The sequence below is a fragment of the Caloenas nicobarica genome, chromosome 11 (genome assembly GCF_036013445.1).
Source record: "Caloenas nicobarica isolate bCalNic1 chromosome 11, bCalNic1.hap1, whole genome shotgun sequence".
Taxonomy (NCBI): Eukaryota; Metazoa; Chordata; class Aves; order Columbiformes; family Columbidae; genus Caloenas; species Caloenas nicobarica.
The window spans coordinates 11,340,195-11,363,982 of record NC_088255.1 but is presented as its reverse complement, the minus strand read 5'-3'; the positions used below and the strand labels follow the sequence as shown (position 1 = coordinate 11,363,982).

The 23,788-nt window shown below is 40.4% G+C and overlaps 1 protein-coding gene across 2 annotated transcripts in view; it reads left to right on the top strand.

Moving 5' to 3' along the window:
* CHL1 (cell adhesion molecule L1 like) overlaps nt 1–23,788 on the top strand; it is a 133,798-nt gene that overhangs the window by 94,661 nt on the left and 15,349 nt on the right. For both annotated transcript variants that reach the window (XM_065642900.1, XM_065642901.1), the window contains exons 8-19: nt 667–787; nt 3,780–3,964; nt 9,972–10,103; nt 10,710–10,847; nt 11,537–11,648; nt 12,355–12,521; nt 14,097–14,262; nt 15,432–15,556; nt 18,381–18,482; nt 18,692–18,889; nt 19,703–19,773; nt 22,279–22,501. In XM_065642900.1, coding sequence (XP_065498972.1) covers nt 667–787; nt 3,780–3,964; nt 9,972–10,103; nt 10,710–10,847; nt 11,537–11,648; nt 12,355–12,521; nt 14,097–14,262; nt 15,432–15,556; nt 18,381–18,482; nt 18,692–18,889; nt 19,703–19,773; nt 22,279–22,501 — 1,740 coding nt within the window. The remainder of the gene's footprint in view (nt 1–666; nt 788–3,779; nt 3,965–9,971; nt 10,104–10,709; nt 10,848–11,536; nt 11,649–12,354; nt 12,522–14,096; nt 14,263–15,431; nt 15,557–18,380; nt 18,483–18,691; nt 18,890–19,702; nt 19,774–22,278; nt 22,502–23,788) is intronic.

Below are 23,788 nucleotides of genomic sequence, written 5' to 3'. Positions count from 1 at the left end.
TTTTTGAAGAACTAGTACCATTTAGGGACTTATTCATTACTGTGCTAATTGTTATTATAGTGATAACTGGATAGCCATTTAACTCTGTGCATATTTCATCATGAAACCATTGTTTGGCAGGCTGGAACAAATGGTCCGTTGAAATCAAATGCAGGTCAATCTTGTTTTATTATTTTAACAGTCTTCCTTACAAATCGGATCTCCATTACTGTAGATTTAATAATTATAACAAGGACAGTTCTGTGGGATATTCAAGTGAGGAAAGATGGGTTTTCATCTGAGACATAAAAGGTGATGGAGTCAATGCAGAAGAAAGGTGCTAAGAAAGATGGTGTGGACCAGAAGATGAGCAATTGAGAAGACCAGTGTACCAAGACTGGCTGAGGTATATGGTAGAAAGGGCCAGTGTTTGGAGAGCAGGACATGAACCCGTAGGAAAAGGGGTTCACTAGCACTACTGTCTGTTATTATACTTGTAGTCATCTTCTGACTGTAAGCAGGAGAAACAGGAGAGTCATGGATTTGTCTCAAACCATATAAAGAAAAAATTAAATTTAGAAATCGAGGTCCAGAACCTTCTGACAGAGAAATATTTATGGCATTATTGAAGGACAAGCAAAGGCTCTAAGATTTCCTTTCTAACTTTCATTTTATTTTATTTTTTAGCAAATTTTATCAAGGAACGGAAACCGAAACTGCTGATCCCTCCAGAATCTGCTGGCAGTAGCTCATCAGTCACTGTCATCAAGGGAGGTGTCCTGCAACTTGAATGTATTGCTGAAGGGCTGTGAGTAATGCTCAATACTGCACAAACTTAATAACTTTTTGAAATAGAATCGAGGAAAGAAAAAGCTATATTAAAAATTATACAACTACAAATGAATGTATCTACCTGCCCAAACAATTTAAAATTGAACCTCTATGCAGAGTTTTTCTAAACCATTCATACTCCATGTAAAGCAGCACAGAGCTAGCATGCAACATTCATGTATTTGTTATTGCTGTAGCTTAGAAATAAGCAATTAGAATTGTATTGTTGTTAAGTATTGATTTATTTTTCTTTTTTTACTGTTAAATTGGGGAAAAAAAAACCCCTATTATGGAACTTTTCTTCAGTCGTACTACTTTTGAGATGTTGAGAAATTAAATAACATCAGGATTCAGCTTCTGTGGTTTGGCTCACAACCTATAATGTTTCTTTTCTAATTTTGCCAATTCAGTTTCGGTTGAAATGCTCAAAAATCATTCAGCATTTTTCCAGGTCTCAGGTTTTTAAAAGAAAAGTTCTTGAGTCATGTAATACAAGGCATCCACTAAGGAAAGGTACCATTGAGTGAAACGTTGGTCCACGTAGCCCAGTTTCAGTGGGAGATGCTGGCTTGGGAGTGCATGTGAACCTGACTGCTTTTATGGTCCATTTGCCAGCATCCAGAATTCCCACAAAAGGGATATTCCTTCCATGGTGTTCTCACGCACAACAGTACGTCAAGGAATGAATTTCACAACTTTGTAAAAATACAGTGAACTGGAGTCAGCCAAATTGTTTTGATTCTGCTAAAACTAACACTAATGAGCTAATTTCAAATTTAGTTCCAGTCCCATGTTTTCTACTTGGGCCCATTCCTATGCATGCCTCTGGTGCTTTGTACTGCACAGATATCTCAAGCTTGTTATTGCTATTATCATTTACGTTAGAGCACTGTTCAAGCTCTAGTTGTGGGTCTAGCTGTATTAAGCATGGTAGAATATTTCGATGAAGAGATGTTTGCTGTAATAACATAGAGGAGGATTAAAGTGAATGGTATGTGATGGGAAATCAGGACAATTTTGTTCCTTACTGTAAATAACACAGGACAAAATTAGGGTAAGGTAAGCGAATGGCTAAATAAATGTTAAGTGCAGAACTCAGAAGCTGCAAATACCTCTCTCAGACATTGTTACTGCTGCAGTAACTTAGACAAGAAGCCCCACTTTGCTGTCAGTCCAGTTATCCAGTTTTTACTGTGCGTTCGTGAATCCAATAATCTGCCCCAGAAGAGTTGCCACCAGGGAAATAGGTAAAGCAGAAATCTCTCCAACTGCTAAACCCACAATGAAAGCTCAGTCGCTTCTGGTTTATTTGTGATCATTTTATTGAATGGAGCCTTAAATCATTGTCTTCTCATGCTGTATGGTAGAGCTGGAGGTCTGTGAACACAGGCGGTGGTTAGCAGATAGATAACTCATATTAAAGGCTGTGCAATTATGTCCCTTCTATAAAATTCCAAAATTGGGATGTTTATCTGCTTGAACAAGTGTGTTTGGGGTATTTTGTTTTTCCGTGTAGACTAGAAAGAGCATTTCTCATTTGAGCTGGCAAGATTATGCCTCTGCAGTTGGTTGCCATTTCTGAGAGAAGGTGAATTACTTGTCTCTGTTGGATTCACTCCAAGTATCTGCAGTGACTTTTAGTTCCCTGTTGCAACACTTCCTTGGCTAGTTCACTACCCATCAAGCTAATTCACAGGTGCACAAACCTCCGCAAGTCCATAGCTATGATTTTATAGTGTTTTCAGGGTACTTAATAGGCAAATCACCTTGGAAATACACAAATATGAATTTTCATGTGCAAGAATTAATATCATGGAAATGTTTTTGTTTCACCTAAAATTTTCATGGAAATTTTGTTTAAGATTTTTTTGAACAAAAAGGTTTGGGTTTTTTTTAGTCACTTTTGAAAGAAGACAAAGTACTTCTTTGTTTGCTCACCAAACAAACATTTTTCACTGAAACCCTTCAAAAACCCAACATTTAGAGCAAAATAAAGCAATATTTTTGTTAAAATCCCCATTTTCAGCAGAAAAATGATCAGCTTTGCCTATATCTCTGCCAATCCATTCCACCAAATGTCCACAAACCACAGAAGCAGATAGACTGAGCCAGATTTCAAGTAACTAAAATCAGGGGTAGCCAACTGCAAACTAAGGAATTAAGCATGTTTCCAATCTGTCATTTTTGAAGACTTATAATCTGAGTAATGACGCTGTCAAGAGGGCATTGCCTCAGTACAACACCAGGGCAACGTAGTGCCTGAGTTCGGTACAAAAGCAGGACAAGAGTTCTTGCAGGAAATAATAGGATATTGGCACGGTTATGCTCACTGCTCACGGAAAACCATAGTTTCTTGGTACCCGGGGCTTTGAGTAGTTTGTGCCCGGGCATTTTGCCACAATAACAGATGGACACAAGAGTAAGCAGATATGACACTCTGTGTCGTGTATGGTGTCGAGGTCACAAAGCCCAGCTGGGAATGTGCAGACAACAGTCTGTCCCGAATTTCTGTGTCACTGCCATTCGCTTTCTAAAAACATAAGAAGCATTTTCAGCCATCTCCAGTGGCTGGCCACCTTCTAACCAGGCAGGACACTGAGTGAAGTCACTGTAATAAAGTCTTTACCTCCTTGTCTGTCCTCAGGTGCCCTTTTGGAGTAGGATGAAATGAGCTCCCTTCCCTCTCCCGCAGTCCGTGCCAATGCGCATACAAGGAATGCAGCCTCGTGCCATGGCCTGGTGTTGGCTGTGAAGAACCTATTCACAGGAGCGCTTCAAACCAAGCAGTATAGACTAACTGTAGTCTATAGTATAACTCTTAGTATAGCCCCAGTGTTTTAAAAGGGCTCAAAAGTCTGAAAGCTTCACCTTGCAAACCATATGCATGAAGTTGAGCAGTTCTGCTAACATAAAGCATCACAGAAAGCCTAGTATTCAACTTATTTTTTTTTTTTTTTCTTTGCTATCAGCCCAACTCCTCATCTAAGCTGGGCCAAACTCACTGGAAACTTGCCCAAGGATGAACCAGAAACAGAAAATTTTGGGAAGATACTGAAGATAGAGCAAGCAACTGCAGCTGATGAAGGAACATACCAGTGCACAGCAAGCAACCCCATGGGGAGAACGAAGCACGAGTTCCACGTTCATGTGGAAGGTGCTGAGTATGCTTTACTAAGCTTACTGATTTTGAACAGAGAGGTGATCAAAGGGAAGTAAATAAGGACCTTTGCTAATGTCACTCAGTGTAATGCATAAATTCAACCAACTCTATCAACTTATGCTAGCCAAGGACCCACTTTCTAGTTTTGGGAAGCCTGCAGAATGTAGCACCTTTTTAAAAAGAAAAAAATAGAAATGATGAATTGTTTTCCTGAACCGTGAAGGCTCTACAAAGTGGTGAACAGGAGTACAAATACGTGATTAAATCCAATACTCTAAAAACGTGAGTTAGTCATGCAGACCTATTGATGAAATATCTTTTACTAACCTGAATGTCAGACCAAATGATCTAATCATTCTACCTGGTCTTAAAGAATGTGAAAATGGCTATACTGAGGCAAATCAGAGGTACATTTAGCTTAATTTCCTTTCTTTGGCTTCCACTAAAACGGAATGCCTAGGAAGGATCGTAGAAATGCAGTGAGCAAACATGGTACTACCCCTCTCGTCTCCTCCTTCATGTGCTCCCTTGCTATCATTTTTGTATAGGGACAACCTGAGCTAAGAGTAGTTTCTATAGCCCCTGAAAAGTATCATAAAAATTTATGAAATATAGTAACAAACAAACAAAAAACCCATCAAACTTTTAACTGTTTTTTAACAGTTTTAAAACCCCCAAAATATGGCCCTTTTGTCATCCCACTGAGTATCCAAGGCCTGTTCCCACCCTAGTCTGCATGCCTGGAAAGATGACCAGTTCTACGTTAGCAGCATTTGTAAATACTCTGAGGTTTCCACTCTTGTGTATCTTACACTTGTGTGTAGGGTGGTGCATGAGCACACACACAGGTCTGGTGGCTGAAGAGGGTGAGTGCTGGGTGCTTGTGCTGGGCTAGTGAAACAGAGAACCTGACATGTTTGTGCATCCCTTTGGTTGTCATTTATTTGTGTTGCTGCTAAAAGAAAGCAGATGAATGAAGCCAGCCAAGATACCTTCAGAACAGGCATCTTGCGGAGTGCAGATAGAAGCACACGGCACCTGCTTTCCCTCCATCCTCCTTTCTCCATTCTCACTCTCCGGACCCTGAAGGTTTGATCCCTTCACACAAGGCAGGTGCAAATGGTCTTTTCCAGAAGCAAAGCAAACCCACAAGAAGACTTAGCAGAAACAAGCGAGCCCTGCAGAAGTATCACTGCCACTGCAGCTCTTTCAGCAAGGCTGCCCATAAGTAGCTACAAAAAGAGAATCCTGAAGCAGAGCTGAAAAACTTGCTGAAAACAGTTTCTTTTTACTGATGAAAAATGCTCCAGCTTCTGCTTTGCAGAGAAAAAAAAAACCCACAGGCAGTATTAAACTGTTGGAGTTTGCCAACTGCTTCATGTTAATCTGTGCTGCTTCTCACTCCATGGTCACGAGGAATCCTGATGATGAAAGGCGCTTTCAGTTACCTGCTCTGTATTGACCAGGCTGTGGAAGAGCCTTTTCTGCCAGTATGTGATGAATCTTTCCCATTCTCTTGACACAGACTTGTGTCTTACAGTCTTCTTTCCCACCCTGGAAGTGTGGCAGAGAGGGCTACCGGGGCATGGCAAGTTTTCAGCTGCGATGGAGGGGAAGTGCTGACTCCTAAGAATCATTCCAGATGGTTTGGAGCATCTCTGCTGTAACTGAATATTTTAACAATCTGGCTATGATTTTCATGGCTGTAAAAATTGAATCCTTCAAAGAAATTGCAGGAGCTGCAAAAACTAAAATACCAGAGAAATAACATTAATTAAGCAGTTCAGAATATTGACCCCTTTCTTCCCTAGTCTCTAGAAGGAAAAAAGGGAAGAAAGACTTGAGCAAATTGTTGTTCCTGCTCATTAACAACTACCTAAAAAAAAAAAAAATATATATATTCCACTCTAGCCACTGCAATGTAAAAAATGCTTTTGCAATCACTATTAAATTAATTTTCCATGTGTGTAACTAATGATGGCTACTGTCACTAGCAGGAATTCTTCCTATTAGGAGTCACCTCACATGCAGGTTATCAAGGTAAAATTGAACCCAAACACTGTCTTATTCTAGAATTTCTAACCAGAAAATGTCACTACCATTAATCAGAGGTGGGCATGTTCATCATTCTTGCAGCAACTCCTGTGTATGCACTCAAGGGCAGATCTTGAGTTGGTGAAAGTGAGTATTAATTTCTGTTGGCTCCAGGGAGGTTATGCTGACATAGGGCATCCTCTCACCTGACAGGCTCTTCTGAAAGGATGCATGCAGGGTGAAGAAAATTAAACACGGAAGAAAAATTATCTCTGTTAACCACCAACCTTTCTCAATCTAGTGCAGGCATATAAATCAGGGTCTTGCTATCATTTCTACACTATGGCACATTTTCTGTTCTTCTTTCTGGTATTTGAGGATCTCAAACCAATATCCCAGCCTTCTAAATAACAGTCTTAATTACTGGTATTTGCATGCAACCCACTTATTAATCCTACAGTAGTCTGAGGGCAAAGATTCAGGCAATTATTACAAAGCATATGAAAATACTCAGCTAGCAAATTGCTTGCCTGTTTGTGCATTTTAATCTCTCTTTGCAAGGAAAGATGTGGCCTGGAACACTGGAACAGGCACAAAACCCACATTATTGTCATTAGAATGAGTGGGAATTATTAAAAAAATAAAAGGCAAAAAGCAAAGCAAGCCCACAAATTGTCCTGACTTCAAATGTTTGTTTATTTGGTTATTGTATATAATCCCCTAAACCCAATATAAAATGTACATACAACCTCAAAATCTTGTCACTATCAACAGTGCCTGATTTAATGGTACCTTGGTCTTGACTGAGGCTCCTAGATTGTGTTTAACAGAAATAATTATTACAATATAGACTAATTATAGTAATGATATAATAGCTACGGGCCTTTGCAGCTATGTCTTGTAATACTTTCATTACTCAGCTAGCAAAAAATAAAATAGATGAAGCTAATATGAGGCAGACACCCAAGGTGGTAACTGCATATGTAGCTGCAGACGATGCCTCCGAAGTGGGGTAGGTTGCCAGCCCTTGGGAAGACGTGAGGAGAATTTGAAATGGTCTTGACAAATTGGGAAAATGGTCTGGAATCAAAAGGATGGGCTTCAATAAGCACAAGTGCAAAGCAATTCTCATCAGACAGCACTAATTGGCTTTATAAGCACAGGATGGAAAATGTCTGGTTAGACTAGTCTGGAGGATATATAAAGGATTGCAAGCTGAACATGATTTGGAAATAACAGTCTTGCAGAAAATGCAGGAATCGTCCTGGAAAAGTATAAAGGAAAGTGGTGTAAGAGAGACTACTGAGAACTGATAAGGCCTCATGTGACACAAGCTGTTTTACATCATGCACTTCATGGAGGCTGGGCTTGACTCAAGACAGTTCAGAAAGCAGCAAGGGTAGTCACAGAGCTCAGAAACATATCATTTGAGAAAAAAATTTATAAACATGTTTAATTTAGGAAAGAATGGATCTGAGGACTGCATAGCAGCATCCAGATGCACTGAAGTTTCTTCACAATATACAATAACAAATTTTTCTCTTAGTTCCCTGGGGATAATACAAGATACAATTAGACTTAAATTGCAGCAAGAAAGAAGTTGGTTAGGTGTTAAAAATTTGTTCTAGTTCTGTGAAAGTTTGCGTCCATCGGGACTGTTTCAGGTGTAGATGATCCTGCTTTGTTGCAGAAGGATGGAATAGATGCCTGTTTTAGATCCCTTCTATTTTTGGACCTGTCATTATATTTCTGTAAAGACATAAATCTATTAACAAGGGGCCCCACATTTATAACTCTTACCAAGAAGAATACATTATGCAGTGAAATATTTACCATGCTGCATTGCTCATGCAGATTAACTATGTGACTGTCTCACCATTGGTTTTTTTGTAGTTGCTAGAAAGTCTGTGTATGTTTTGTTATTCTTATATTCTATATACTTATAAGTAGTGTAGCATATCTACCACAGAGAAAAGAGTTTCTTCAGCCTTTCTGTGAAATTACATTTCATACTTGACAAAATCTTATCGCCTATGGCTTTGCAGCTGCATCACTTTCTTGGGGCAAATACAGCAATTCCCGTGCTGAGAAAGGAAAGCAGTGGTGTAATTGATCTGCAGCTCACTTCCAGAGCATAAGCAGAGGTGGAAATAGGAAGGGATCCACTGGGTGGTTTGTATCCAGTCTGCCTGGTGTCTCATCTTCAAAACAAGGAAATTTCCTGTGTCAAGTACTGTGTTTGTGGCAGACCTAGTGGGAAAAAAAAAAAAAAAAAAAAAAAAAAAGTTTGTCAGGACTATTACAAACCTGTTCACCTCCATGCCTTTGGCCTGTCTTTTTCTGATGAAAGCATAATGTATATGAGAGAGAGCGGGAGGAAAAAGATCTGCATAAACAATGTTATGCTGCTTATAGAGTTTTTTCTTGGAGCCTAATACAAGGAAGTATAACAAGGGTGGTCATGTCACATGCTGCACTACAGGAGGGCAACCAGCCCTGCATGAGGAAGGTGGTAGAGGAAATCTCTACTTTGTGAAGGAAATGCAAAGATGTTATAATTTTAGATAAACTTCAGTGTCTTAAATTTTACTTCAGCCTTTAGCTGTTGCTATACAGTGTTTCTGTGTGGGTGCTCTATTGTGGAATGGTGGACTTTGTGTAGAAGCTCTTGTGTATCACACTTCAGGGTGGTTTTTTAATATATCTCTGTGAATATGAGCAATGATGTTTTGTTTTAGTATATCACACTGATAACATCTGGAGATGTATTGCCAGGCAACAGAGCTCTGTTAATCTTCAAAGCATTTTATAAGCATTAACTAATGAATCCTCATATTTCCCATACATTAGCTCATAATTTTCAACCAGAGAAAGAGGCCTAGTGATCTGCACAGCACATGCAGAGAGGTAGCATCAGGTCTGGAATTAAAATTTGAAAGTTTGTTTCTTCTCAGGGAAAGAAAATGATGAATTCGAGGCTGTGTTTTGAATTGAGGCTGCCCACTGAAGTGTAGGCAGGCTCAGGGACCCGCGTTCAGTCTGTAGAGAACAAAGCATTCCTCAGATTAATACTTTCCCACCCAGTTCCTTCCCCTCCATTATGGTTGTGTTTTTCCAATGAGGTTTGGGTACCTGATGCTTAGGGGCTGCTCTGCAGAGGAGAGGGTTTCCCAGAGCTACCCCAGTTTAGCTGGCAGTGCTGGGAAAGAGGAGAGCACAGGGAATGCAGCAGCACACTGCTGCTCCTCTACCACCACCCTGTGGCAACCTTTCTGGACCGCTCCTTGGGATGATGGTTCTCTCATCCCCAGTGATGAGAAAACGTTTCAGCATTCCTAAATGTGGTACAGATCCCCCTCTGATCTAAATACATGATGGAAAAACAGAATATAAAGAATCACAATGCATTTCCTCAGCACATGTAGATGAGCAGATGGAGGTGCTGCATCCTTTCGTGGAGCTCCTCTGCATCACTGTGCCCTCCAGCTACCCTGGGCAAAGCAGTGGAAGATGCTTGCTGATGCCTAGTGAAGGACGTCTGAGCTAGGTGGATATTTGCATCTTGTGTGAGTTGCTGAAATAGTCTCACTTCATTTCACAGACCACAATCTCATGTCTGAGAAGCCTCGTGAAAATGCTGACCCGTTCAGCTTTGCCTCCTTCCTCGGCCTCTCACCTCCCATTTGCATTTGTTTTCCACTTGGATAAACGCTGCCCATTCCCTACACTGTCTCCCTGACACTCACATTTCACGAAGCCCTGAAGGACAGAAATTGATGTGTACCGATGCTAATTTTACCTTTTGCAGCATCCGTTTGCAAGAAATACAATACAGCTGCACAATAGGCTGCTAGGAGCTGGCTGGAAACTGTTGGTAGCGTTTGCCATCTGCTGGAGAACCATAGCAATAGCAGAATTAGACTTGTCTGCTGTGGCACCTGATACCTGCTATGTCCTCTCTTTACAGAGCCTCCTCGGTGGATAAAGGAGCCCGAAGGTGGTGTTTACAGCGTAGGAACAAATCTTGTGCTGCTGTGCGAAGCTATTGGCAACCCAGAGCCAGCCATTCAGTGGAAACTTAACGGGATGCCCATCGATAGTAAGTGCAAGGTCCCATGTTCTCCTTCAGGTGGTGGCTGGGTGGGATGTGCCTGTGGTGTGCCCGGTTAGAGGGAACACACAAATCCTAAAGTACTAAGGGTTGTCTGGTTTGACACCTATTTAGACATGATTTTTTATTTACTTATAAAGCTAATGTTTAACTGTAGTCTCGAAGAGAGTAAGGGTGAAAACCGAAGGGCTGCAGAGTGGTGGTACCCATGAGTTACTGCCTCTGCCTCACCCCGTAACTCTCCCATCTTTTGGAGATCTGGGATAGCTTATGCTCATTGAGGGCACCTGGTCTTTCTTTTTGCTTCTCAATAAGCACAAATGATTGTGTGGCAGGGGAGCACAGGCCCTGCTCCCTGGGGTAGCAGTTTTGTTGCTACAATTTTTAAGAGTCTGTGTGAGGATTTTACTGGAAATTGGTGCTCTAGAACACTTTTTTTAGGCCAAAGAACTGCTGGCAAAGGCAGTGCTATGCAACTTGCTCAGGTTTGATCCTGATGTGCTTTGCCTTTGACTTTCGAGAAGCGAGGAGAGACTGTGAACTCCACGGTCACGTTGGTTCGTCTATCTCCTGACACAGTTTGCGTCTTTCCAGATACGACCTTCAGAGGGAGAATCTCTGCCAGAGAGATCAGCCTTACCAACCTTCAGCTTCAGGACAGTGCTGTCTACCAGTGCGAGGCCAGCAACAAGCACGGCACTATCCTTGCTAGTGCCAACGTGAACGTCCTCAGTGAGTACCCTCCCAGCCTTCCTTGTTTATGAGAAAAGAACCAACTGAAGTGTCCCATTCGACTGACTGAATGCTTCAGAACAGCTTGGGGAATGTAAATATGTCATCGTTTTTTTCCATTGGCCCCAGATTTTAAGAAATACATTGTCCAAACTAATGCAACAAGCCTTATGGTGGACGATATTCTATGCTTAGTGTAAGTGCTCATGAGCTTTGATATGTTCTTTATTTTAAAAACATGGTTGTGGTTGGGCTCAAAATCTTTTAAATTCAAACGTACTAAAACCACTGGGGGCCGAATTGTGACCACAACTCTGGTTTTGATTTATTAAGTGTATTGTTAATCTTTAATTTCAGTTGCAATGCTCAGTCTGTTCTTTGAAGAAAGAGAGTAATGGGAATTTTATTTAATAGAAGAGGTCTCTAGAGGAAGCAGAACTGGGTCTGTTTTCTCCTGGAGCACACTGAGGTTTCATGTTCTGACATGTCCAGGAGTCAATCACTGTTATCTTTGTCAGTGGAGCTTATGAGAGCTCAGTTGCTCAGTGCAACTAGTTCCAAAAGGCAGTGAAATTCCCATTAAGTGGCTAAGCATTTGACCTTTGCTGGAAAAGGGGATAATGCAGAAACAGTATTTGTATTCCCACTTCTGAAATGCAGTGCTGTTCATTTTGCACTCTCTTTTGCAGATATTGCTCCCTTAATATTGACCTCAGATGGTGAAAACTATGCCACGGTTGTGGGTTACAGTGCCTTCCTGCACTGTGAAATTTTTGCCTCACCTGCAGCAGATATTAGATGGTAAGCTACTGAGAAGTGATGTTTTCATGTGAAACAAGCTCATCCAGGCTTCCCAAACATTGAAAAATATGCCAGTTTTTATTATTATGGAGTTAAAATTACAAATTTGTAACAAAAGTGTATATAATATAAGTATTCTGTGTTTAAATGCACTTTCAAGAACTCTAGAGCACTGGTTTATTAAAAAAGAGTAATGAAAGTCTTCAATACATGTGTGAGACAAGTGCTGGGATATTCTTTAAACCAAGCCATGCTGGATATAGCCAAATTCTGCTACAGCTTCATCTGCCTCAGTTTAATGTTAGCAACTTTTAAAATTTGGACACGTTATTGAGGTGGAAACCTGATGACTTATGCTCTGTATTTACCTGTAAATGGTTCCATATGGTTAGAAATCACAGGATTGTCATAACACTTGACAGGTGAAATAAAATAGCAGATGACAGCTATAGAATAAAGGCTCAACCAGACCAGTTTAAAGACCTTGCTAGATGCTGTCAGTGTGTTTTTGTTTGCAGGAAGCTTACGTCCCTGTGTGATTTGCCTGTGTATGGGTAAAGTGACTTGCTAATCTTGACTTAGTCACTCAATGGCAGATCTGAGACCAGTTCCCAAAATTCCTGTGTCTCCTGAAATATCTGCTAACCACGAAATAACAGCTCCTGCAGCCTTAGAAATAACCCTAAACTATTATTATCCTCTTTAGGACTAAGGATGACAGCATAGAGCCACTTTCAACATCACGCTATGAGTTAAATAAGAATGGCACCCTAGAGATCAAAGAAACAAAGAAAGAAGATGCTGGATCGTACGCTTGCTGGGCTGCAAACTCTGTTGGTAAAAGAGCAATCACTGCTAATCTGGATATAAGAGGTAATGTCTCACGAATAGAAACACCTTTGGCATCTGCTGAAGTTTTATATTTTAAAACTTTCAGTAAATAAGTAATTAGTACATACTCAGTCCAAGATAGAGATATATTCTGTGAGACTATAAATTCTCCATATACTAAGATCTGAAATTACCACAGGTCTCATATGTATGTAGCAGTTAGTATTGTCCCAGTTTTTCTGTGTGATTTCTCCATGCTCATAGAAGATGTTTACTTTCCTCTTGACACTAGCAGAAGCTGCATAAGCCATGAAAAACTTGCAGCTTACTTCCCAGATCCATTAGCTTTATTTTCTTGAAAGGATTTTCCTTCCTTCTTGCCATGAGCCCTGTTACAGAGCAGGTTCTTGGCTCAGTGGGGTCCTTGCTGAGCCAGACAGGATCCCTGTATCTCCCATTGCCAGGGTCCTCTTTCTTCCCTGAAGCCACTTCCAGCCTAGTGATTGGAACTTATATCCCAAAATGAAGTAACATCTGAAGCCAACACCAAGCACATTGCAGCAAGATGGGTTAAAGGATGGTGCTGGTTTAAGGGCTGGCACTGAGCCTTTGCCTGATCATCAACTTGACAAATATTTGTAAATAGAGTTAAAAAAAAAAACCTGAAATGCTTTTACTTATAAATTTCAGATACATACCTTGTGCTTTAATTCTGTTTTAAGGGATTTATTTGGTTGGTTGGGCAGGAGGGTTTTCCCCTGGCAGAGTGATGGCAGTGGACAGCTTCTGTTGAGTGCACAGGTTAAAGTTAGAGGGTTGCATACAAATTTACGTAGTATTTATGGTTTGCCAATAAAAATTCCCATAATTACTAAATTAACAAGGTCTTCAAAAGGACTCTCAGATGCAGGTTTGCTGTGACAAACTTGAGGAAAAAAAAAACAAACCACTCTTTTTGTGTTCTATTTCCACCCACTTCCTTTGCTTTGTAAATTTTACAGTGATAATAAACATGAAAATGTACAATGAAATTCTCACAGAGCAACATTTAACTGTAAAAATAAATTCAGACAAGTGCTTTCTTCTTACTTATTCATCTGTTTCTGCATTCAGAGTAGAGTCAATTAAAAGAACAAACTTGATTGCAATGATTTTTTTCTCACTTGGCTTTAATAAGCTTGTAATTTTTGTTGAATCATTGCCAAAGCCTATTTCAAATGGCAATTGGACATAAAAATCATATTCAATCTTATTTTATCATCCATTTCATGACATCCTGCTAACAAGTATTTTCATCTGTGACTTTTTGGGGGGTATGTTTTTTGGTTGTTTTTGTTGGTGGCTTTTTTTTGTGTTTGGGTGTTTGTGTTTTGTTTGTTTTTTTTCTGGAGCTCTTTGGTTTGGAATAAGCTAAAAAAGAAATTTTCAAGATAGAAAATAAATCCTGGAAAATATCTATTTCAAAACCAACCATCCTTCATTTCAAATGTTTTTATATATAACAAGAAAGACATGATCATTGCTCCTAAGGTTGAATTTTATATATGAAGTGCTTGGTGTGAATTTGATGTAACAGCCTCTCTCTCCTAATCAAAGTGTTTTTCTGTGATCATTCAGATGCTACAAAACTTGTTGTTACTCCAAAGAACCCCCGAGTGCTGAAATCACATTCAGTTTTATTGAAATGCCAGTCTGAGTATGATTCACACTTGAAACACAGTTTTAGGTTATCCTGGAGGAAAGATGGAGATGAGCTGCCAGTCAGCAGCACAGATGATGGCAGGTAAGCAGGGAAGAAACAAGAGTTTTCTTGATCTCAGCTGAGTGATGCTGTGTGGTTCAGGAACATGAGTTTCAATAAACACGAGACTTAATAGCTTGAAATGCAAATTTATGTCTGCAAGAATTCTTCATGTGATATGTGAATAGATCTGCATTTTATATACATATAAATATTAAATGCATCTGTATGAGTTTTGAGCCATGGCTGGCAAATGATTTTGGTTTTTATTAACTCTCTTACTGTCATGGCAAAATATTACCTAAATGTTCGTTCAGCCCAAAAATACAATCCTAGCCCCAGTGCAGTCAACTGTGGTTTTGTTTCTCCACTTCAGTGGTAGTAGTATTTTTGTGTGTTTTACACTTCCTTGGCCAAAGCAAAGTCCTCATTATGTTGACGTGATCTGAAAACAGGTTTCTGGGATTCTGTCTAAAATCATACATGTTAAAAGCAATGAGAATTTCCTACGTATGAGTTTAGGACTTACAAGTGCAGGCTGAATTTTGTCCTGCTTTTATGTTTCCGTTGACCTTAAGGGATGGAGCTGAGCCTTTATAGCATATGAAGGATCCCACAGTGGGCAATCAGACATCTTCATTAATTACCACAAAAGAGAGATGGTTTCCTAAATACTGCAGTGCTGGAGAGGTTGGAGATCCTGTTGAGGCCATGTAGTGAAAGGAGATAGTGCCAAGCAAATACCATCTCTGCAACAGAGCCTGTGTGCCTGGGTTAATGCCAACTTCCCTGGTGCATTGGACATTACACAAGTGGGTTGGGATTGCTCAGTTTTACAAGATCCTTTTTAAAAATTTGGACATAAAGCCCATGTATTTGCCTCATTAATGATGTGCCAAAATCCTACGTTCTAGACACTCAGCCGATGCATCTCAATGTGGCTCTTTTCAGACCAAGAGAGATATGCCAACTTCCAGCCATGAAGGCTAAATTGCTACAAAATACAAATAATAGCCTACAGCATGGTGCATAATACAACTACAATTACATTTGAAAATAATATGCTTAATGTGCAATTATGTTATTCAAAATGTTCTGTTACCAAGTTTTTTCATGAACAGTTTTTCAGAGAGCAACAGTGTCTGTCATATACTTATCTTGCAGATTTTTCTCTTCCTTTATTGTACGTGCCTTTTTTTTTTTCCCTATAGGATAATTCTGGACAGGGATACACTGTTCATATCAAGTGTGACACTAGAGGATCAAGGAGTTTACACGTGTGTGGCCAGAACTTCTCTGGACCACGTCACAGCTGAATCGCAGTTAGTTGTTCTTGGTAAGAAGATATTTTCCTGGTGTGCAAACAGCTCCATGCAGTACATAATGCCATTGCAGCACTTCTACTTATTTGCTTCTTCTGCCTAGTTCAGTTACAGAACCTAAATAACGCAATCTCACAGAGGTGCAAGGTCCATCTCACCTATTAACCTCAGTTGTGCTACTCTTGTATCTCCTGGAATGGCGATGCTGATGCAAGCATTTAGTTTATATTTAATCAGCTCTTTGTTATACCTAAGACGAGACCGCCTTTTTTCTCAGTTCAGGAGTCACCCACAGTGGCTGTAGGACAGGCTGGAAGGTGTGATAGCATATTAAGAATGGCTCTGCTTCTGCTTTGACATCCTTGGTCAGTCCTTCACCCCACTTCTCTAGAAACGTGCACACAAATTACCACTTGAACTATGTTTTGAAAAAGAAAGACGTAAGGCAGTATTTAGATGTCCAACTCCTCCGAATATCAGTGAAAGTGAAACACCTAAAAGGGTTATCTCTGTGAATCTGAGCATAAATTATTGTCCAGTAGCAAAGAGTAAGTTTTCAGCAGAGAAAGGCTTTGACCCACAGATTCTAAAGCTTGACCTTGTGACCATCCTTACAGGCTACTGCCCTTCCTGAAGGACTACTTGAAATTAAGGGGGTGAACTTGTGTAGTGATGTGCAGTCCTTTGCACATATACCTAAGGGCATCAGCCAATATCTAAAGTCCTATGTTGTGCACGGTTTTGCATCATTTTAATGTCATTAAATTTTGCTTCATTTTAAATTATTATTTCTGGCAGTGATTGCAATAAGAACTACGACAATCTGACTTCCAAGATACTTTCACACTTTGAATGAATGTTATTTTTTGGTAAATAGTAAATTAAGAAGATGCTATGCACGTTTTTTACAGTACTGTATTCTGTAGTGCTTTATAATTCAAAATGTTTGTAGACTATTCGTTATATTACTTATGAAAATTTCATGAAGCACTTTATTCCCTTTCGAAAAGGTGATTTGCAGAGAGGAAAAACAGTCCGTGCTCTTTTCCCCTTGTTTGTTGTATGTAAGAAATTTCTTGGTGTATTAACAACATCTGTTATTTCAAAATGAAAAATTCAGGCTTCTTTTGCAATGGAAGACTTGTGAGATGGCTAACAAACTAAATATGGATAAAGAACTAAATATGACACAGATGGAGACATCAGAATATGGGCAAGAGCAAAAGAAATATTCAGTTAGAATACTTTTGAGTGTTTGTTCTATGATTAATGAACAGATAGAGGAATGAGTATCTTTAAGATGCACCATTGCCATCTGTAGATTAATATACTGAATTTTAATACCAGATACGCTTCAAGAATAGAACAGCAAAATGCCTGTAGATTAAACTGTGCTTTCCTGATTTTTCCCAAGTACAATAGAAATAGGGGAAAGAAATGCAAAGAAAACCAAGACAAAAGCTCAACTCAAATATAACCTTTTAAACTTTTTGGTTTCACCCAAGGTAAACAAGAACACTCAATATTGTTATTTAAAAAATTCAGTATATACACGATTAATTTCTCTTGCAATGACAGAGACAGTCTTGGTGGTTGAGGTAGCTGTTTTTCTTATAAGAAATGACATTGTCAGCCAAAAATGTAGTTGGGACGTTGGAGCAGGAGTAGGTCAAAGACTCAAAGTTGCACAATCTTGTTTCCTTGGTCTGCACATTTTTCAGATTTTGAAACACCAGTCCTATGTTTAAGGAGAGGGAGTGTGTATGAATTTAGAAGGATGAGGGGTTACCATCAACCCCAGCAATGAAGAATTACTCTTTTACATCAGGCCCTACACATTTCCGTTACCAAAATAGTCCAGCACAATCAGACTGCAAACTGTCAAAGCAAGCCATAAGGAAAATAAACATCTGTCAGTCCGAATACCCTAAATTTGAAAGCGTTCATTCAATTACAGACAATTAGGCAAACAACCTGTTGCCACAGCTCACCTTTTCTGCCCCTGATGCTGTTGAGAACCTGGGTGGTTATGCAGACGTGTGCCCACCTTGCTGTCTTGTAGGACGGTGAGGGGGAACAGCCTATTTCAGTGATCCTGGTTTGCAGTTTTTCAAGGACCCACCTCAGCTCCGGTTAAGGGGCAGGAACCGCATCCCTGAGGAGTGAGCTCTGATTGCAGCAGGGCCATCCCTTGCACAAGGCTTGTAAGGTCCCACACTTGTCCCCAGGAAGCACAGTGCAGTTATCACACCAACCACCACCAGCTCTGACTCTGATATGTTCTCTGGACAGCATTAATTGAGCTGGCAGGTAATGAATTTTCTCGTTTCTTTTTAATATAGATCCCCATGGCTGAGATAATGAATGTTATCCTTTCACTCATATTCTAAAAGGCCAAGTTCAATAACTGTCAGAGCTGAGTCACCTTTTACCACTCTGGTTTGCACCAGAGTGAATCCAAGTGATGCTAATATAATGTTCTGCTAAGATCAGTGTCAATATCTATTAATGATTAAACAGATCTTAGTGTTGAATTGCAAAGAAAAATCTGTTGCTGCGAGCACAGTAATGAGAGAAGATGGAAATGAACTCGAGAAGGGATATTGCATTTATAAGGGAGAAAGCAGGACCAGCAGTTTCAGCCTGGTTTTCTTTAATAAAAAGGACCTTTAAAAGCAATTCCCACTTTCCTAATTTTGAAATCTGTTTTGAAGTCCATTTTGTAATCAAAAGATATTTCACCACCATCTTCACTGAACTTGCTGTTCCACTCTTTTGGAAAATGCCAAGACAAACACAAGTAGCTTGCCATGCTCCTGACACTTCTCTATTTCTCAGATGTTCCTGCTCCACCAGAAGACCTTCAGCTCTCAGAAAATCAAAACCGAAGTGTTCGACTATCCTGGAAAGCTGGGGCCAGTCATAACAGCCCTATTAATGGTATGAGGGATTCTAGTAACATCATCTTGCACTGTTCAGCAATTATTGCACGTCACGGCTGTTAGAAGAAACAACCGTGCTCATAGCCGTACTTAATTAGTTTTACTATGATAGTTAATTCATTCTAAGTTATTTCCATCCTTGTTATTTATAAGTCGTTTATACAAGCTCTGCCTTTTTTCTTTTGTTTTGTTTCTTTTCCTCCCCAGAGTTGATTATAGAGTTTGAAGAGAACCAGTGGGAGCCAGGGAGGTGGCAGGAGCTAACCCGAGTCCCAGGAAATGATACCACTGTTCTTTTGTCACTGGCCCCGTATATGAATTACCAGTTCCGTGTTGTGTCTGTGAATGCAGTTGGAAGGAGCCAGCCTAGTAAACCATCGCTGCGCTATGCGACACCTCCAGCTGGTAAACGCTGCCATCTAGTCTTCAGAATATTATTATTTTTAGTGTTTTGCTGGAAATAACATTGACCTCCTGTGCTTCAGAGGGTATAAAGAAATCAGGGTCACTTGTGCTGCTTTTGCTGCTCAGTAGCAGCCCAGGGAGGCCAAAGCAAGGAGTCTACACTGCTGTGGTCAGCTTTCCTGTGCTCTGCTGATTTTGCACCTTTAAAGCCCATTACAGCCCTTTATGGACAGGCAGTTGCTGGAGAGGATCTTTGAGGTTCGTGGAGAACCTTCCAGCAGCACTAAGCTTATAAAAGAGATCCATTCACAGTGCATTTCTCACTGTGACAGAAAATGTTGTGTCCCTGAAAGTCATTTTAGAGGCCAACTCTTCAGCATAACATTTGCATTCCCTGGCATTTTTCTTTCTTTTTTTCCTCTTTACTTCAATTTCAGGTCCTTCTTCAGCTTTTCAGCTGTGTGTCCCCTACTAATGATATACCTTCTGTTTACTATACCCATAGGGAGAAAAATCTCTTCCTCGTAATTCCCCTACATCTGGTGCTTTGAAATCCAAAAGTCACGGTTTCATGTTAACTGGTGGCTCCAGCCAACAAGGGCACTTAGGAAACAAAACTGCATAAACAATGTATTTCGGTCACAGCAGCTTTGCTGATCCAAGTAATTAATCTCATGAATGTTGTTTAGGTATCTTTCACTCTCAGTAGCACCAAAATAAGAAAAGTTTTCTGCATCCATTTTTGCATTTAAATAATAAGTGCAAATAAAATCCAGGATTTGTAAACTAACCTTATGGCGTATGTGGTTCCAGCTCCAGACAAGAACCCAGAAAACATCCGAGTCGAAGCCTCTGAGCCAAATGAAATGGTGATGAAATGGGAGGTAAGGGAGAGGTGTCCATCAATGCTAAATACCGGAAACAGGTTCTCCCTTCAAGCAGCAGTTTCTAAAGCAGCATGGAATTTATCAGAATTCTGTTTTAGTATAATTACACTAAAAAAGAAATAACATATCCTTTGACTTTATCTCTACTTCTCCTACCCTTGTTTTTAGGAAGTATTAGCAAATTCCATAGGCAGGACTCTTGATGCACCTGAAGTCAAAGGTAAAGCCATTATTGACTTACATGTGTTCTGGGTTTCCTCCTAGATTTGATTTTGATTCACAAGTCACTTTTTTAGATCTAACTTTGCAGGCCGTTAAGAAATATTGAAGTCCTATAAAGCACAGTGAGAATCCTCAAGAGTACACCCTTCTTCTGTGCATCTTGCATGCAAGAAAGTGCTTAAAATAACTGTGGTCTCACCCTGCTCTGCAGGAGGAGCAGCCAAGCCCAGGGATGGTTTATACATAACTTCTGCCCTTTCAGCCTGGAGGTTTCAAAATGACACAGATCACTTGGCCAAGAGAACGAGAGCTTGAATTTTTATATCAAGAGCTAAAGGAGTATGGATAAAGCTCTGAAGCATGTGTGTCAAAGAAATTGTGTAGAAATGTTGAGGATGGTTTCCAGTCTTAAGATTCCCTGGCTTTTAAGCTTACAGCTTCTGTGCCAACAGTTTAGAGAGATGTATATTCCTTTATTTAACACAAATTTCAACAACTGTGGAAGGAAGCATATTTTTTGTGGCTGGAATTAAATACAATTTACATGAGATTTACTTCTCAATCTGCTGCTCATAGCAAAAAACAATACATGTTTCCACAGTGTGAATTCATGGTTTAGGATGTAATTTTGCCAAAAGGAGATGTCCCTCTAGATCTATTGACTTGGATTTGAACGGGGATTTTTGCTGTACGACATAGCCCAGGGTCAGGGAAAACAATCCTGCCTCTCAGAAGAAATGCAGAGATATAGTAAGCAGCATGACTGGGAAATGTTCCTATGACCAATGCTTTGTTGAACAGAGAATGAGTGTTTCTCGTCACTGGGAAGCCTGTAATCCACTGCTCAGACAGGGCAAAAGTACAAGTGAAAACTGAGAATGATGGGAGAGAATGGGATGACAGGCTTTGTTAAATCTTATTGAATCATTTAAATGTCGTAAACAGGATATTCATTTATTTATCATGTTTCCTGTACGCTTTTCAGAGGAAATGCTAGGCACTGAACATGCTGTTTCTGGCAGACAAGGGCTGCAAAATGATGTTAATCTGCCTAGTTTGGATTAAGAGAGCAGATGAGCATAAGTGATTAGCTTTTCAGCCAAGGATTTGCAGTATTGAGAGATCAAAATAAGAGTCAAGCAGTGCTGCAAGTTAACTCTAAATGAGAAGTTATTTTTGAGTAGGAATTCTTTACTTCAGCTTTTCTTGCAAATCGCATTCCTCAGAGTCTTTGGCATGGAGACAGTTCTCCCACTGGTGCTTGCTAGAAAGCTGCCCACTCTACTGGCTCCTTGACCACAGTCATCTTGAAGGTACTCATACCCTCAGAGTAGATAAATGGGAATTTTTGCAGATCCCTCAGACCTAGGTCCCCACCTGTGCATGAGGACCATTGACGGGGCATCGCTTTCTGCTGGCACTTGCAAGTTGATGCTGTTTCATTTCAGACCTCTCTGTACAGCTTGCATACATATCAATTATTTTATATTTAATATATACAATATATAATTTAAATATTGAAAGTAGGCTATGTGGTGAGAAGTACCCACAGCTGTTTCAGTGGGCTGAAATACCTATCATTTTTGATAGTACAGGTGACCAGTCAACCTCGCGAATTAAAAAGGCACATTTTCAGAGAAATAAACTCAATTGGAGAATGTCTCATGAAAAGCCATTGCTGTATGTCTTCTAATATTTTATAAATTAATTTTAATTAGATGGGAACCATGCTGTGATGAATTCTTCAGTTGATTGGTAAAAGAGAGTGGCACAGCAGTTGCACATTAAGTGTCCAGGCATAGTTTCAAGCATTTGGTGCATATTTAGAACAAATCTAAATTTTAATGACCCGACTTGCCATGCTACATAAAGCTCTAAGATAAAACACAAATTTTAGCTGTACTAAAAGACACACACAGTCTTATGCCAAAACATGCATTTTAGCACAGCATGTGGTTTTACGTCACACAAGAAAACAAAGAAAACCTGTGGTAAAACAAAATCTGCTGTATGTAGTATGCAGAAATATGTCTACACACAATTAATCTGTTCTTAAGCCAACCTTTTCTCTGCCTTTCACCCACCTTATGAAGGCATGACATTTTTCTTCCAGTCATCTTAAAATTTACATGACAGTGATAAGTTAAAGCTTTAGTTTTTCCCTCTTTTCTCTCCCAATGTAATAATACACCCTCCAGAATTATTCCGCCCTCCCCATAGCTGCTGTTTCATGATTTCTGCAACAAAGACAGACAGAATCTCTTTTAAATTCTTCCTCAGCCCTTGAAACCCATGGAGAGGAATGGGCCGGGGCTGGAGTACAAAGTCAGCTGGCGGCAGCGGGGAGTCGAGGCGGACTGGAACGAGGAGACGGTGAAGAAGCATTCTCTGACGCTGCGAAACACCCCCACCTTTGTGCCTTACGAGATCAAAGTCCAAGCGGTAAATAGTTTAGGATCTGGTCCTGAACCAAACATTACCATCGGATATTCAGGCGAGGACAGTAAGTAGCAGCAGCTTTCATGTAAAAATACACTGATGGGGGATTCTTGCGTTGCAAAATTATCAGATATGGAGTGATGGATTAGGCAGCCCATGACCAAAATTGCTTAAATGCCGGTGTTCAGCATGATGGGCTACATGAGACACAGATGAGATTAATGCTGGGTACTGTGGATGCCAGCTTGCTGTTGTTTGAGGGTGTTTTTGGAAAGGTCACTTGTGCTTTCGTTTATCTCATTTGCTGGCTGAATCTGGATACTTGTTGAAGGCCACAGCCTGTAAGGAGTCTGTGAAGTTTAGAAGTCCCTGTGTTGTACTTTGTGAGGGAAAAAAAGATCAGCTTTTCTGGGGCCTGATTCAACAGTTTAACTCTGTCAGAAGTTGAGTACTCTGTCCATTAAGTACAAACACTGAGGCACTGGGCATTGTAAATAAATGTACAGGTGATGCCACATTCCCGTGTATGGTGGGTGTTACCTTGTCCATTGAGTCCGTGAAGAATGAGTCCTCTTCTTCAGCCTGCATTTCTGTCTGATGGGTTTCTGTGACTCCCTGGTGGCACAGCCCCAGCTCAGGCCTCCCTGTGTCTCTGGAGAAATCCTCCTTCACTGTGAAGCTTTACTTTGGATCTATTCCTGCTGCAAGTCACCTCCCTGGGTCTTCTCAGTGCCTGTCCACCTCTGATTTTGGACTCTGCCTGGCCCACAGTGCATCATCCAGGCCAGGTAAAACAGAGAGGCTTTCTCCCCTTGCTACTCATTTTCCCCAAATAGGTGGCCCTGGGCTGCTCTGAACTGACAGCCACCACTCGTGACACCCACCTTTTGCACAAGGTCTTTGAGCTCTGGCTTCACAGTGAGCTTTAATAATCGTATCCCCTTAGGAGAGATGAACATGTGGGAGGATTGCATTGCTAACAGAATTGATGACAGTGCCATGGGGGATGCAACAGCCCTGCTATGTCCATGGGACACCAGATAATGTCACTGCTGAGGCCATTGCAACATCTCTGAGCAGCAGCCTGTCGCTGTTGGTGTTTACTGCATGACTAGAGAAGGTATTTGGAGGACTGGAAATATATCCAGCTGCAGTAAAGAAATGCCAAGCCTCACTTTAGGAAGCAACACAGTTAATCACTGGCACCACCCAAAAAAAAAAAAAAAAAAAAAAGTACCTTTTATGTAGGATTCGAGGATTCAAACCAGCAAGAGATTAAACAGCATGGTGGTCAGTTAGCAAGGGGCACGAAGCTTCCCTGATCCCAAATTCAAATGCTTATTGTATTTGC